A 14,240-nucleotide genomic window follows, 5' to 3' on the forward strand; every position below is an offset into this window, starting at 1 on the left:
CTTCGCAGTTGACTTTCCCAATGCTACACGTCGTCTAATGTCCTGACTGCTGCTTCCGTTGGCATCGATTGTCTCAATTGGTTGTCTCCGAGATCCCTCCAAATCTGTCTTCTATTGCTTCTGTAATGAGTGTGGCTAATTTTGTGTCACCCATATCTATGGAAGATTATCTTCAGCTAAACCTACCCTTGGTCTAGGATACATCCCTGTTCACTGCCCCTCACCTGATCTTCTCAGTTGCCTACAACTTTATCTGTAGCCTGGTGTTTGGTGTCAGTAGTAATGCAGTATTGTGCATATACTAGTATTTGCCTCTGTCGTCTACATTTTGTGTGCATGTTTCAGTGCCTTTCCTTTCCCCAGTGTCATCATGCTGGTCACAGACTCTTTCCATACTGTTCTTCCCTTTACCCAAATCAACATGTGACCCCAACTAGTCTGAAATTTTCCCTTCCCTTCCCTCCCATCCCCTGGAACCTCCAATGTGAGTTCCCTTCCCTAAGTAAACCCTTCCTTGACTTTTTACAGTAATGGGCTTATACAGTATCTGTCCTTCTGCAATTGACTTATTTCACTCAGCATAATGTCCTCCAAATTCATCCACATTGTGAGATGATTCACGTATTCTTCATTATTCTTTAATGTAGTATAGTATTCCATTGTGTGATTGTACCTTAATTTGGTTATCCATTCATCTGTTGATAGGCATCTAGGTTGTTTACATCTCTTTGCTACAGGGAATTGTGCTGTGATGAACATGGGTGCGCATATGTCTGTTTGTGTCCTGTCTCTCACCTCTTTAGGATATATTCCTAGTAATGCAATTGCTGGATCAAATGGTATTTCTACTTTTTTATGGAAATGCCATACCATTTTCCCAAACAGCTGTACCATTTTTCAGTCCCACCAGCAGTGTATGAGAGTTCCAATCTCTCCGCAACCTTGCCAGCATTTATCTTCTGTCTTGTTGAACTTTGCTATTATTGCTGGGGTGAGGTGATATCTCGTTGTTTTGATTTGCATCTCTATAATGGCTAATGATCGTGAGCATTTCCTCATGTGTTTGCTGGCCACCAGTATATCATCTTTAGTGAAGTGTCTGTTCATGTCCCTTGCCCATTTTTGAACTGGACTATTTGTCTTTCTGGCATTGAGGTATTGAAGTTTTCTATAAATTATGAAGATAAGTTCTTCGTCAGATATGTCATAGGCAAATATTTTCTCCCAATCTGTAGGTTCTCTTTTTACTCTTTTGGAGAAGTCTTTGGAAGCACATAATTTAATTTTCAGAAGGTCCCAGTCATCTAGCTTCTCTTCCATTATCTGTGCATTCTGGGTTATGCTTGATATGCTGTAGACTATGGCCCCTTGATCTGCCCCTATTTTATCTTTGATAAGCTTTACAGTTTTGGGTTTTACATTTAAGTCTTTGATCTAACTATTTTTGTGTATGGGGTGAAGTATGGATCTTGTTTCATTTTGCTGCAGGTGGATATCCAATTTTGCCAGCACTATTTGTTAAAGAGGCTCTCTCTCCCCATTTAATGGGTTTTGGTCCTTTGTCAGAGATCAGCTGTCCATATATGGATGGATCCATTTCTGGTTTTCTGGGTTTCTGATTCTGTTCCATTGGTCTTATCTATCACTGTACCAATACAGCACTGTTTTAACTACTGTGGCTGTATAATAGGTTTTGAGATCTGGGAGTGTGAGGCCTCCCACTTTGTTTTTCTTCTTCAGCCATGCTTTGCTTATCTGAGGTCTCTTTCCTTTCCATATGAAGTTAATAATTGGTTTTTCCATATCCTTAAAAAATGTTGATGGTATCTGGGTCAGGATTGCAATCAATGTGTAGATTGCTTTGGGTAATATTGACATTTTCACAATATTCAGTCTTCCTATCCATAAATAAGGCAAGTTGTTCCATTTGTGTAGATCCCTTGTAGTTTCCTGTAGTAGTGTTTTGTAGTTTTCTTTGAATAGGTCTTTTGTGTCTCTGCTAAGATTCATTCCTAAATATTTTATCTTTTTGGTAGCTATTATAAATGGTATTGTTTTCCTTATTTCCTTTTCAGAGGCTTCTTTGTTGATGTAGAGGAATCCAACTGATTTTTGTATGTTGACATTGTATCCTGCCACTTTGCTGAATCTATTAGTTCCAGTAATTTTTGTTGCTGAGTCTCTTAGGTTTTCTATGTATAGGATCATGTCATCCATAAATAGAGATAGCTTTACTTCCTCCTTACTTATTTGAATGCCTTTTATTTCTCTTTCTTGCCTTACTGCCCTGGATAGGACTTCCAATACGATGTTAAATGAAACAGTGATAGAGGGTATCCTTGTCTAGTTCCCGTTCACAAAGGGAGGCTTTGAGTCTTTCTCTGTTAGCAATTATGTTGGCTGTTGGCTTTGCATATGTGCCCTTTATTATGTTGAGGGATTTCTTTTCTATCCCTATTTTGCTGAGAGTTCTGAAGAGGAAAGGGTGTTGGAGTTTATCGAATGCCTTTTCTGCATTGATTGATAGGATCATATGATTCTTTTGTTTTGTTTATGTGGTGAATTACAGATTGTTTTTCTGATGTTGAACATACCTGGTATGAATCTTACTTGGTCATGATGTATTATTTTTTGATATGTTGTTGGATTCTGCTGGCTAGGATTTTGTTGAAGATATTTGGGTCTATATTCATGAGGGATATTGGTCTGTAGTTTCCCTTTGTAGTGGTGTCTTTCCCTGCATTTGGTATCAGTGTTATGCTTGCTTCATAAAATGAATTTGGAAGTATTCCATCTTTTTCTATGTTCTGGAATAGTTTGAGTAGTGCAGGTGTCAACTCTTTCCTGAATGTTTTGTAAAATTCTCCAGTGAAGCCATCTGGGCCAGGACTTTGTCTTGTGGGTAGTTTTTTTAAATGATTTGCTCAATTTGTTCCTTTGTTATGGGTGTGTTCAAGTATTCGATCTCCAATTGGGACCGTTTAGGTAGGTCTTATTTTTATAGAAACTTGTCCATCTCTTCTAGGTTCTCGAATCTGATGGAGTATTATTCTTCATAATATTCTGTTAATATATTTTTATTTCAGTTGGTTCTGTTGTGATATCGCACATTTTGTTTGTTATTCGTATTATTTGTATCTTCCCTCTTTTTCTTTGTTAGATTTGCCAGTGGTTTGTCAATCTTGTTAATCTTTTTGCAGAACCAGCTTCTGGTTTTGCTGATTTTCTCTATTGTTTTTTGTTTCATTTATTTCTGCTCTGCTCTTTATTATTTCCTTACATCTGGATACTGTAGATTTCTTTTGTTGCTTTTTCTAATTGTTGAAGTTGATGAGTTAGAGTGCCAATTTCATTTCTTTCCTCTTTTTTGATGTGTACATTTATTGCTATAAATTGACCTCCGGGTCCTGCTTTCACTGTCTCCAATAGGTTTTGGGAGTCCTGCTTTCACTGTCTCCAATAGGTTTTGGTAAGATGTATCTTCATTCTTTGTTTCTGGGATTTTTTTCTTATTTCACACTTCATTTCTTCTGTTATCCAGTAGTTTTTCATCAGTATATCACTCAATTTCCACATATTTGATATTTTTTCCTTGATCTTCCTAGTATTGATTTCTAACTTTATAGCATTGTGGTCCGAGAAGATGCTTTGTAGCATTTCAATTTTTTTTTTTTTTAATTTATTGAGGCTTGTTTTGCATCCCAACATATAGTCTATTGTGGAGAATGATCCATGTGCACTAGAGAAGGATGTGTATTGTGCTTTTGTTGGGTGGAGTGCTCTGTATATCTATGAAGTCGAGTTGCTTGATTGTGTTGTTGAGTTCTTCTGTACCTTTGTTGAGTTTTTTTCCTAGTTGTTCTGTCCCTCCTTGAAAGTGGTATATTAAAGTCTACTACTACTATTGTAGAGTTGTCTATTTTTCCTTTCAATTCAGTTATTGCTTTATGTGTTTTGGAGCATTTTCACTGGGTGCATAGATATTGATTATGGTGGTGTCTTCTTGGTCAATTGACCCTTTTAGTATCATATAACCTTCTTTATCCCTTATGCTGTTTTTCACCTTGAAGTCTATTTTATCAGAAATTAATCTTGCCACTTCTGCTATTTCTTGGTTGCTATTAGCTTGGTATATATTTTTTCCTCCCCTTAATTTTTAATTTGTTTTTATCTTTGTGTCTAAGATGGATCTCTTGTAGGCAGCATATCGATGGACCTTCTTTTCATAGCCATCTGCCACTCTCTTTCTCTTGACTGGTGGATTCAGTCCATTACATTAAATGTAATTAGTGACAGATCTAAATTTATTGCTGTCATTCTATTGTGTTTTGTGTTGTTTTGTTGGTAATTTCCTTGTTCCAACTATTTTTCTGTGCTGAACTCATTTTGTTATCAGGTGTTTCTTCTCTTTCCTTAATTATTGTTGCTTTTGTGCTAAGTAAGCCCATATGGTTTTCTTCTTTCTTGGTTTGTTCATGGGGATTGCTAATTTTCTTTGTGGTTACCCTGAAGTAAATTCTTGTCTCCTTATGTTTGGAACAATCATTTCTATAAAGACATTGTCCTGTCTTCCTCTCTATTTCAAAGTTTTGTAATTAGAGCTTTTATTCCCTCTATTTGCTTTGTTGCTGGTGTCCTGTGCAGACTGACTCCCTTGTTTCTTTGTATACATTGTTTTATAAGCTTATTTTGAGCATCTATTTCTGGTTTTGTTTCTAAGTATTGATGTCAAGTGTCCTGAGTTTAATTTGTTGTTCTGTGTCGTAGGTTCTCTATTGTAAGAACTCCCTTTAAAACTTCCTGTAGGGTTACTCTAGTTTTCACAAATTCCCTTAATTTCTGTTTGTCTGAGAATGTCTTGATTTCACCCTCTTATTTGAGGGACAATTTGGCTGGATACAGAATTCTTGGTTGGAAGTCCTTTTCCTTCAGTGTTTTTTATATACCATCCCATTGCCTTCTTGCCTGCATAGTTTATGCTGAGTAATCAGAACTTAGTCTTATTGGTTGTCCATTGTAGGTGATATTTCTTTCTTCCTGAGTTGCTCTCAAGTTTCTTTGTCTTTGGCTTTGGAGAGTTTGATTATGATATGTCTTAGTGGCTTTCTCCTGGGATCTATCTTGTATGAGGTTCACTGAGCTTTTTGGACAGATATCTTTTCTTCCTTCATGATATAGGGAAATTTTTCTGTTAGCATGCCTTCCACAATTTTCTCTCTTTTTTTTTTTTTTTTTTTTTCCCCCTTCTTTTTTGCCTTCTCTTGTTCTGGTATTTTAAAGAGATATATGTTGTTTCTTTTTATGTCATCCCACATAACTCTTAGGTGCTCTTCATTTCTCTTATATCTTTGCTCTGACTTTTCTTTATACAGGCTGGCATCAGGGGATTTGTCTGCTAGGTGAAAAACGTTCTTCAGCCAGTAGTCTACTCTTGTCCTACTGTGTTGTCTGACTCTGTAATTTTACTGTTCATCTGGATTTTCAAATGCTGTTTTTGTATGAATTCTAATTGTGTATTTATCTTGTTATTTTGTTCTTGAATGGTTTTCTTGACTTCTTCCAGGGTACTCCTTAATTTTGTTGTGGTTTCCTTGAGCTTTTGTACAGTCCTATATACATATCTTCTGAATTCCTTCTCAGATAATTCTATTGCCTGTTCTTCTTCCATGAGAGATAATTCTTTAGCGTGGGGTTTTATTTCTATTGTCTTATCCTGTTCTTGTTTTTTTGTTTTGTTTTGTTTTGTTTTTCTTTTCCTTTTTTTTAAATTTGAGGTTGTCTGTTGTTTCCTAGACATTTTGAAGTTGCTGTCTTTAACTGTTAGTTATGTGTTGAATTATTTCACCTTGATTTTATGTTTAACTATGTTTGAAAGTGTGGAGCAAGTGTACTTTTTTGGTTATTAATTTGGCTGTATTGGGTTGTTCTCCAGTTCTCTTTGTGTTGGTGGACTCACTGGTGTGGATGTATATGCTGGTCTGTTCAGTATGAAGGGGATTTGGAATTGGGACGAGCAGGAGTTGTGGTGGCTTAATGTATTCCTTCTATTGCATGAGGCAGGGGTGAAGAGGTAAAAGAAAAAGAAGGCGGGGAGGAAAAACAGCGCCTGTAGCAAGTCCCCATTTTCCACATTTGAGCAAAACACTGCTGGCTCAGGCAGTTTGGTTTGTGTCTTCCGGCAATGGGTACTAATGATGATGTCTTGTCAACTGGAGACCCACCATTCAAAATAGACAAGAGACCCCAAAGGGGAGAGAGCCACTACTTTTCACTTGGATTGGGAAGCCTCAAAAACCCCGTACCCTGGTCCACTCTGTGTTAATAAGCAGTTTTGGAAGAGATGAACTCAAGCCCACTGCTGTGAGCTCACTCCAGGGCTCCACCTACTCAGAGAGAGTTTCCTCCATTCGCCCACCCCTTTCTGAACTCTGTGGTAGCTCAAGCCAAGGGGGTTTTGATCTGTTTCCCAGTAAGGTCAGCTTAGCTCCCAAGATCTCCATCAGAAACTCCTGATGAGGGTATTCTGAGTCCCCACCACCTCTGTGGGTTCCATGGTGGGTTTTTTTTTTTTGCCCCCTTCCTCCTTCTCCCACCAATCTCTTTTGTATTGCTAATGGGCCTTCTGCTTCTCTGTCTCTCAGTCTCTGCATTGACTAGGCAGGTGTTTATTTTTCCCAGTTGTTTAATGTGCTCTTTTTCTCCACCTCTATCAAATCTGATACCCTATCTTCTCCCTAGTTCCTCACAACTCCAATATCACTGTTTCTATCTGCTATACCTATTTATTCAGGAATTAAGATGCTAGAGGGAACAAACATGTGGGCTACAGGTACTATGCCATCTTCCTTAAGGCACTTGTTCCTTGGAAGTGAGATGTTCCTTGGAAGCGAGAATGGCCAGCCATCATCTCACCTACTTTGGTTTTATTGTCAGAAGGGACTACTCCCTGAAGAGGGATATCATACTTGGTAAAGTACATGGTCAGCAAAAGAGGTGAAGGCCCTTAATGAGATGGATTGACACAGTAGCTGCAACAATGGACTTAGGTATAAAAGGGAATGTGATGACGGTGCAAGACTAGGCAGTTTGCTATATATGATAAATAGCAGCCTTTCGTACTCTGCTTCAAGAAGTGATTTAGGATGAATAAATACATACACATACCAGATCCATTACATCATGTGTTGAGTACAATACCTGGAAGAGGGTAAGTACAAAGGTAGTCATGCCATCCCAGTCTTTCCTCCCTTGCATCTTCTAACAAAAGCAAGACTGGTTGGATGAGCTCTGGGTCTGATCTAAAATGGCTCCTCTCATGTTCTTGTCCTCAGGCTGGGATCATTACAGATGCAAAACTGAAAGACCTGACACCCCCCATGCCTGTGATGTTCATCAAGGCCATCCCTGCAGATAAGCAGGACTGCCGCAATGTCTATCCCTGCCCTTTGTACAAGACCTGTCAGAGGGGACCTACCTATGTATGGACTTTCAATCTAAAAACTAAAGAGATCCCATCCAAGTGGGTTCTAGCTGGAGTAGCCTTGCTTCTCCAGATATAGATTCCTGCAGAGTCAGTAAGAAAGCAAGAAAAGAGGCTGGGCTGGAAGCTACACCAAAAAATGGATGTGTAAGGCATGACCTCAGATATTTAGAGAATCATGAATGGGAAATCATGACCTCCCACAATTCTGTAGAAAAAAAATTCATATAGGGAACTTGGAGAAGTGCCTAATATCAGTGAGACCCTGAACAAGAGAAAAGTGGGCCCAGATACTAGGAGCGTAGAGTATTACATAATATTCACCTTTGTTAATAAAGTGATTTACTCAACTGTGTCTTGTCCAGTCTTTTGAGAGTTGCAGTCATAAATGATCATGAAGAGACCCAGAGAAACCTGCCACAAACACCTGAGACCCTGATCTTGTTACAAAACACTGTATTTAGTGCTGTAGATCTCAGCTAGTCCCTTCACTCCTTTGACTAGTAGCATCAGCATAACAAATGAAATATCATCTACATTTTAACAAGATCTCCAGGTGATCTGTATGCACATTAGTCTGACCAGTTGTACTACTCTAGACCAGAGGTCAGCAAACTTTCTCTCTGCAAAGAGCCAGAGAGCGTTTTGGGGCATCCCAGCCTTATAGTGTCTGTAGCAACTACTCAATTTTCCCCCTGCAGCCCAAAAGCAGTCAGAAACAATATATAAACTTATAGGTGTGGATGTGTTCCAATAAAGCTTTATTTATGCAAAGAGGTGGTGGGTCATATATTGTTTACACCAGCTCTAAAGGATTAAATATCACATTATTAAAATAATGTGGTATTTTCTTTCATTCATTCACACATCCATTTAAGAAAATTTTATCTAACACCTGTTATCTGCTGAGGATACAGCTGAACACTAGGCAGGTTGTTTCCCTGTATCTATGTCATCTTTTAGATCATTTAAGAGGAAGCCAAGAAATCTTTCTTTTAAAGCCTGTTAACCTAAGTTTTCTAAATTTTCTTCTGTGGAACAAATTATCACTGAAACCCCAGAGGGCTCCACAATTTTACTGAGTTTTAAAGAGTTTGATGGGGAGGCTTGTTTGGTAAAAAATGCCTGAGAGGGCCCAGTAGTCCTTCTAGGATCATTATCCCCTCATATCCTGCAGAAGCTTATTTTTCAATCAATTACTATTGAGAGCAGAATTTCCAAACCTGTTCAGGTGTCAGAGTCCCCTGGAGGGCTTCTAAAAACAAAGACTGGTGGACTCCACTAAGTCTCTGGTTCAACAAATCTAAATGTTGTAAATGTTTCCAGTCCAGGGACCACACTGTGAGAAATCCTGATTGAAAGCATCAAATCCCACCATCTTACACATCTTTGCTATTCAGAATACAGACTCTGATGGCAACTCCTCCATATTTTTCCTGATTTCAGCCTGGGGGTTCCTATACCCACTTAAGTGGGGCCTTCTTCCTCATCTTCATGCTATAAGAGAGTTAGTTAATAGATTATTCCTGGAACTCTATCTTGGGTTCTTCTTCCTCTCCCATTAACTAGTAACTCACTTCCCACTGTTGGCCAACATCTTGTTCACTCCTATCTGTAACGGAATCTGCTTTCAGGGAGATATAGCTCACTCTTCCTCGTTAGCATCTGCCTTCCAGACTCTCACTAGAACAGTGTAATACAGGCAGGAACAAAGAAAACCAAATAAAAGGAAGGTGGAAGTCTCATTATACCTGAGCAAGAGGACACTTTTCAGCATGTATCTTTGGAAGAACCCATGGTATCAGGTCCTAAGATGGTGTCCTACAAACAGATTGTTCCAAATCCCTCTTTCAATAGAGATTTAGAGAAACACAGTGAAACATACAAATAAAAATGCTGGCATTATGAGCAGTTAATGAGAAGATAAAGTATTAGACTGAATGAGGACAGGAAAAGGAACAAAGCCAATGATTTGGGGGGATCTGGGGGGGAAAATCTGCCCAGCCTGAAGAGAAGCCATTACACACACAAAGAAGGTCGAGGAGGGGGAAAAACAATCATGGAACCACAGACATTAAAAACACAGGGTAAACAGATCAGGAGGATTTCAATGTAAACTAAAGCCACATGTGTGGGAGATTGAATAAGGAAATGGATCAAATTTCCCTTAGTTTAAGTTGCCATGGAGTCTGGGAGGGAGTAAGGGAAATGGGAAAAAAACTCTTCCTGAATAAACAAAACCCCAAATTGGACCCACAGCGGGGGCTCAAGTCCAACTCTTAGCAACCCTTTTTGTGAAGTCTTATTGCCTTCTGGGGTCCTGGGGCTTGTGGATCTTTGCAGAGAAGGGCTGCCCTTTCTCCTGTGGCGTGGCTGGTGGGTTTGAACTGCAAGGCTTTGATTGATGGCCACTCTGAGCAAACTGCTCCAAACACACTCAGAGTCTGCAGCTGTCCTTCCCGTGCCTGCAACCTCACACAAAACACAAAAAACAAGCTTTAGCCTCCTCTCCTGGAAGTCACTTCTGGTGCCAATTTCCTTTCTCCTACACAACTGCACACCTCAGCAAATGAGCAGATTCTGCCACAACTGCCTGCTCCAAGGGCCATTAGCTGAGCACAATGAGAAAAAAATCCCTCAATTACCTTATCCTCCCTTTTTTTTTTTTTACTTTTCCTCAATTTTTCTTCCTTTCCATCTGAACATTTTCCCCTCTACCTCCTCTTCTTTCATTTTCACCAAACTTTTACCCCTCTCACCCCACAATTTTTGTTTTTTTTCTTTTTCTTATATTAGTTTTCCATTATTCTTCTTTTTCTCCTTGGTTTTCTTTTTCTTTTCTTTTTTTTTTTTTTTTTTTTTGCCTCATTCAATTGGAAGAACACATTAAATGTCCACTAGTCAGCCATATCTACTACACCAACTAACTCACCCAACAGATGAGTAACACCAGTAACTCCTGCACCACAGGATCATTGAAAGATGGTGGACAACACTGGCTCATCCCAACTGCAACTCCTCTTCACAAAAAGAGAGACCTGCACCCATACTCCCACCAGTGACTCCACCAAGAGAGAAAGTTGGAGAGTGACCCAGTATAGCCAAAGTAAAACCAAAGCAGGAAACCAGATCCACACTTCCAGATATATTAAAATAAAGTAAAACACAAAACCAGGGGAAAACAAATCACCACATAACCAACAAATAAAGACAACTTCAAAATGTCTCACAGATAATTTCAATTCAAACAAAAAAAGAGGACATATACTAGAAAGAAGTGTCAAATTTAAAGAATCAAAAGATGTCCCCAAGGAAGAACAAGTAATGGAATTATCTGATAAGGAATTCAAAAGATACACACACACACACACACACACACACACACCTTCCAAGAGCTCATGGAAACCATAAAGAGAAGCAAGGAGAAAACAGACAATACCCTTGAAGAATTCAAGAAAATCATCCAAGAACAAAATGATAAAATAAATGGACAACTAGAAATCATATAGAACAGCAATTAGAAATCCAGAAGTTAAATACTACAATTATGGAGATAAATACCAAAACCAAACCAAACTCACCACTGTCAAGTTGAATCTGACTCATAGCGACCCCTCCTTGGGTTTCTGAGGTGGTATCCTATGGAGATAGATTGCCCAGTCTTCCTTCCAAGGAGTGGCTGGGGGATTTAACCAGCAGCCTTCCGGTTAGCAGTCAAATGCCTTAGGTACCATGCCACCAGAGCTCCTATGGAGATACATAACACACTGGAAAGACAAAAGACTATATTCAAACTGACTGAAGAATACATTTCCCAACTAGAACACAAATCCCTTGATACCAGCTCTTATAAGGAAAAATCAGATCAGAGAATTAACAGAAATGTAAAAAACCTAAGACTTATATGGGATGACATGAAAAGAAATAACATGCATCTGACTAGAATACCAGAACAAGGGAAAGCAAAAAAGAAAAAAACACTGAGAAAATTGTCAAAGACTTGCTAATAAAAAACTTCCCCTATATGATGACAGATGAAAAGATATCCATCCAAGAAACTCAATGAACCCCATGCAGGACAGACCCCAAGAGAAAGTCACCAAAACACATCATAATCAATCTTTCCAAAACCAAACACAAAGAATCTTGACAGCAATTCAGGAAAAATGAAATGTTGCCTACAATGGGCAACCAATAAGACTTAAGCTGTGATTTCTCAGCAGAAACTATGCAGGCAAGAAGACAATGGGATGGCATACAAAACTTTGAAGGAAAATAATTGCCAACCAAGAATTATACATCCAGCCAAAACGTCCATCATATATAAAGGGGAAATTAAGACATTCCGAGACAAACAGAAATTAAGGGAATTTGTGAAAATCAGACCAACTCTACAAGAAATGCTAAAGGGAGTCCTTCCAACAGAAAACAACCAATTAACATCAAAACACTTGACACAACTATCTAGAAACCAACTCAGAAAAATAATTTCAAAATAAGCTCACAAAAAATGTAAATAGAGGAGTCAATCTGTAAATGACACCAACAAAGCAAACAGATGGAATAAATATTATAACTACAAAACTTACAAATGAAGAGGAAATCAGGGCAATGTCTACACAAAACAAACGGTTACAAACTTGGGAAGCTAAGAATTTACTACAGGGGAACCACAAAGAAAATTAACAATCCCTCTAACCAAACTACTACTACTATTACTATTCACTGCCATCGAGTCAGATCCAACTCATAGTGACTGCTCCTTGGGTTTCCAAAGCAGTATCACTACAGATTGTCCAACCTTCCTTCCGAGGAGCAGCTAGTGGGTTTGAACCACCAGCCTTCTGATTAGCAAATGCCTTAGGCACTACACCACAAACCAAACTAAGAAAGAAGAAAATCACAAGGTCTTAGTAAACACAAAACCAACAATAAAGAAGTAAAGAGAAAAAAATACTAAGTAACAAAATGAACTCAGCACAGAAGAGTATTTGGAACAAAGAAACCACCAATAACAACAAAAAATACAATAAAATGACAGCAATCAATTCATACCTATCACTAATTACACTCAGAGTGAATGGACTAAATGCACCAATCAAGAGAAAAAGAGTGGCAGATTGGATCAAAAAAGAAGACCCAACAATATGGTGTCTATAAGAGACCCACCTTAGACACAAAGATAAAAATCAGTTAAAAATCAAGGGATGGAAACAATATATACCAAGGTGATGGCAACCAAAAAAGAGCAGGAGTAGTAGTATGAATTTCTGATAAAATAGACTTCAAGGTGAAAACCATCCTGAGGGACAATGAAGGGCATTTTCACAGTGTTCAGTCTTCCTGTCCATGAGCATGGTATGTTTTTCCATTTATGTAGATCTCTTATGGTTTCTTGAAGTAGTTTTATATACTTTTCTTTGTACAGGTCTTTTCTGTCCCTAGTAAGATATTTTCCCAAGTATTTTATTATTTTTTAATTTTAATTTTTTATTTTTTTGCTAGCTATTGCTCTGGTACTATAGTGCCTAAGGCACTTGACTGCTAACCAGAAGGCTGGCAGTTCAAACCCACCAGCCATTCCTCGGAAGGAAGGTTGGGCAATCCTACTTCTGTAGTGATACTGCCTCAGAAACCCAAGGAGGGGTCGCTATGAGTCAGGACTGACTCGACAGCACTTAACAACAACAACCATTGTAAATGGTATTGATTTCCTTATTTCCTTTGCGGCGTTTCTTTGCTGATGTAGAGGAATCCAACTGATTTTTGGATGTTGATCTTGTATCTTGCCACTATGCTAAATCTCTCAATTAGTTTCAGTAGTTTTCTTGCTGAGTCTCTTGGGTTTTCTATGTAGTATTATATCATGAGCAAATAGGGATAGTTTTACTTCTTCCTTACCAATTTGGATGCCTTTGATTTCCCTTTCTTGGCTTATTGCTCTGGCTAGGATTTTCAATGCAATGTTGAATACAAGTGGTGATAAGAGTGCATCCTTGTCTGGTTCCTGTTCTCAAAATGAACGGTTTCAATCTCTCTCTATTGAGAATAATGTTGGCTGTCGATTTTGCATATATGCCCCTTATTATGTTGAGGAATGTCCCTTCTATTTTCCTGAGAGTTTTGATCAGGAATGGGTGTTGGATTTTATCAAATGCCTTTTGTACATCAATTGATATGATCATATGGTTCTTTCACTTTGTTTTATTTATGTGATGGATTACATTGGTTGTTTTTCTGATGTAAAGCCATCTTTGCATACCTGATATGAACCCCACTTGCTCATAACGAATGATTTTCTTGATATATTGTTGGAGTCTATTGGCTACAATTTTGTTCAAAATTTTTGCATCTGTATCCACAAGGGATATTGGTCTGTAGTTTTCCTTGATGTTAAAAGGGTCAACTGACCAAGAAGACATTACCATCGTAACTATCTATACACCAAATGAAAGAGCTCCAAAATACATAAAGCAAATATTAACTGAAGTGAAAGGGAAAATATTAGTAGGAGATGTCAACACAGAACAACTAGGAAAAAGAAAAAAAAAAATTCAACTACCTTTGATGAAGGACAGAACAATTAGGAAAAAATTCAACAAAGATACAGAAGATCTCAACAACACAATCAACCAAACCAACCTCAAAGATATATACAGACTCATAGATAGGAAGACTGAACATTGTGAAAATGTCAGTTCTACCCAAAGCAATCTATACATTCAATGCAATCCCAATCCAGATCCCATCAACATTCTTT

General features: G+C 38.3%; 1 protein-coding gene across 1 annotated transcript in view; it reads left to right on the forward strand.

The window, feature by feature from the left end:
- DNAH9 (dynein axonemal heavy chain 9) overlaps window positions 1-7,559 on the forward strand; it is a 722,341-nt gene extending 714,782 nt beyond the window's left edge. The window contains exon 69 of the mRNA XM_007948048.2: window positions 7,332-7,559. Within this exon, the coding sequence (XP_007946239.1) occupies window positions 7,332-7,559 (228 nt within the window). The remainder of the gene's footprint in view (window positions 1-7,331) is intronic.
- Window positions 7,560-14,240: the final 6,681 nt, after the last annotated feature.

The sequence above is a fragment of the Orycteropus afer genome, unplaced genomic scaffold (genome assembly GCF_000298275.1).
Source record: "Orycteropus afer afer isolate SDZICR_OR568_19922 unplaced genomic scaffold, OryAfe1.0 scaffold00199, whole genome shotgun sequence".
Lineage (NCBI taxonomy): Eukaryota > Metazoa > Chordata > Mammalia > Tubulidentata > Orycteropodidae > Orycteropus > Orycteropus afer.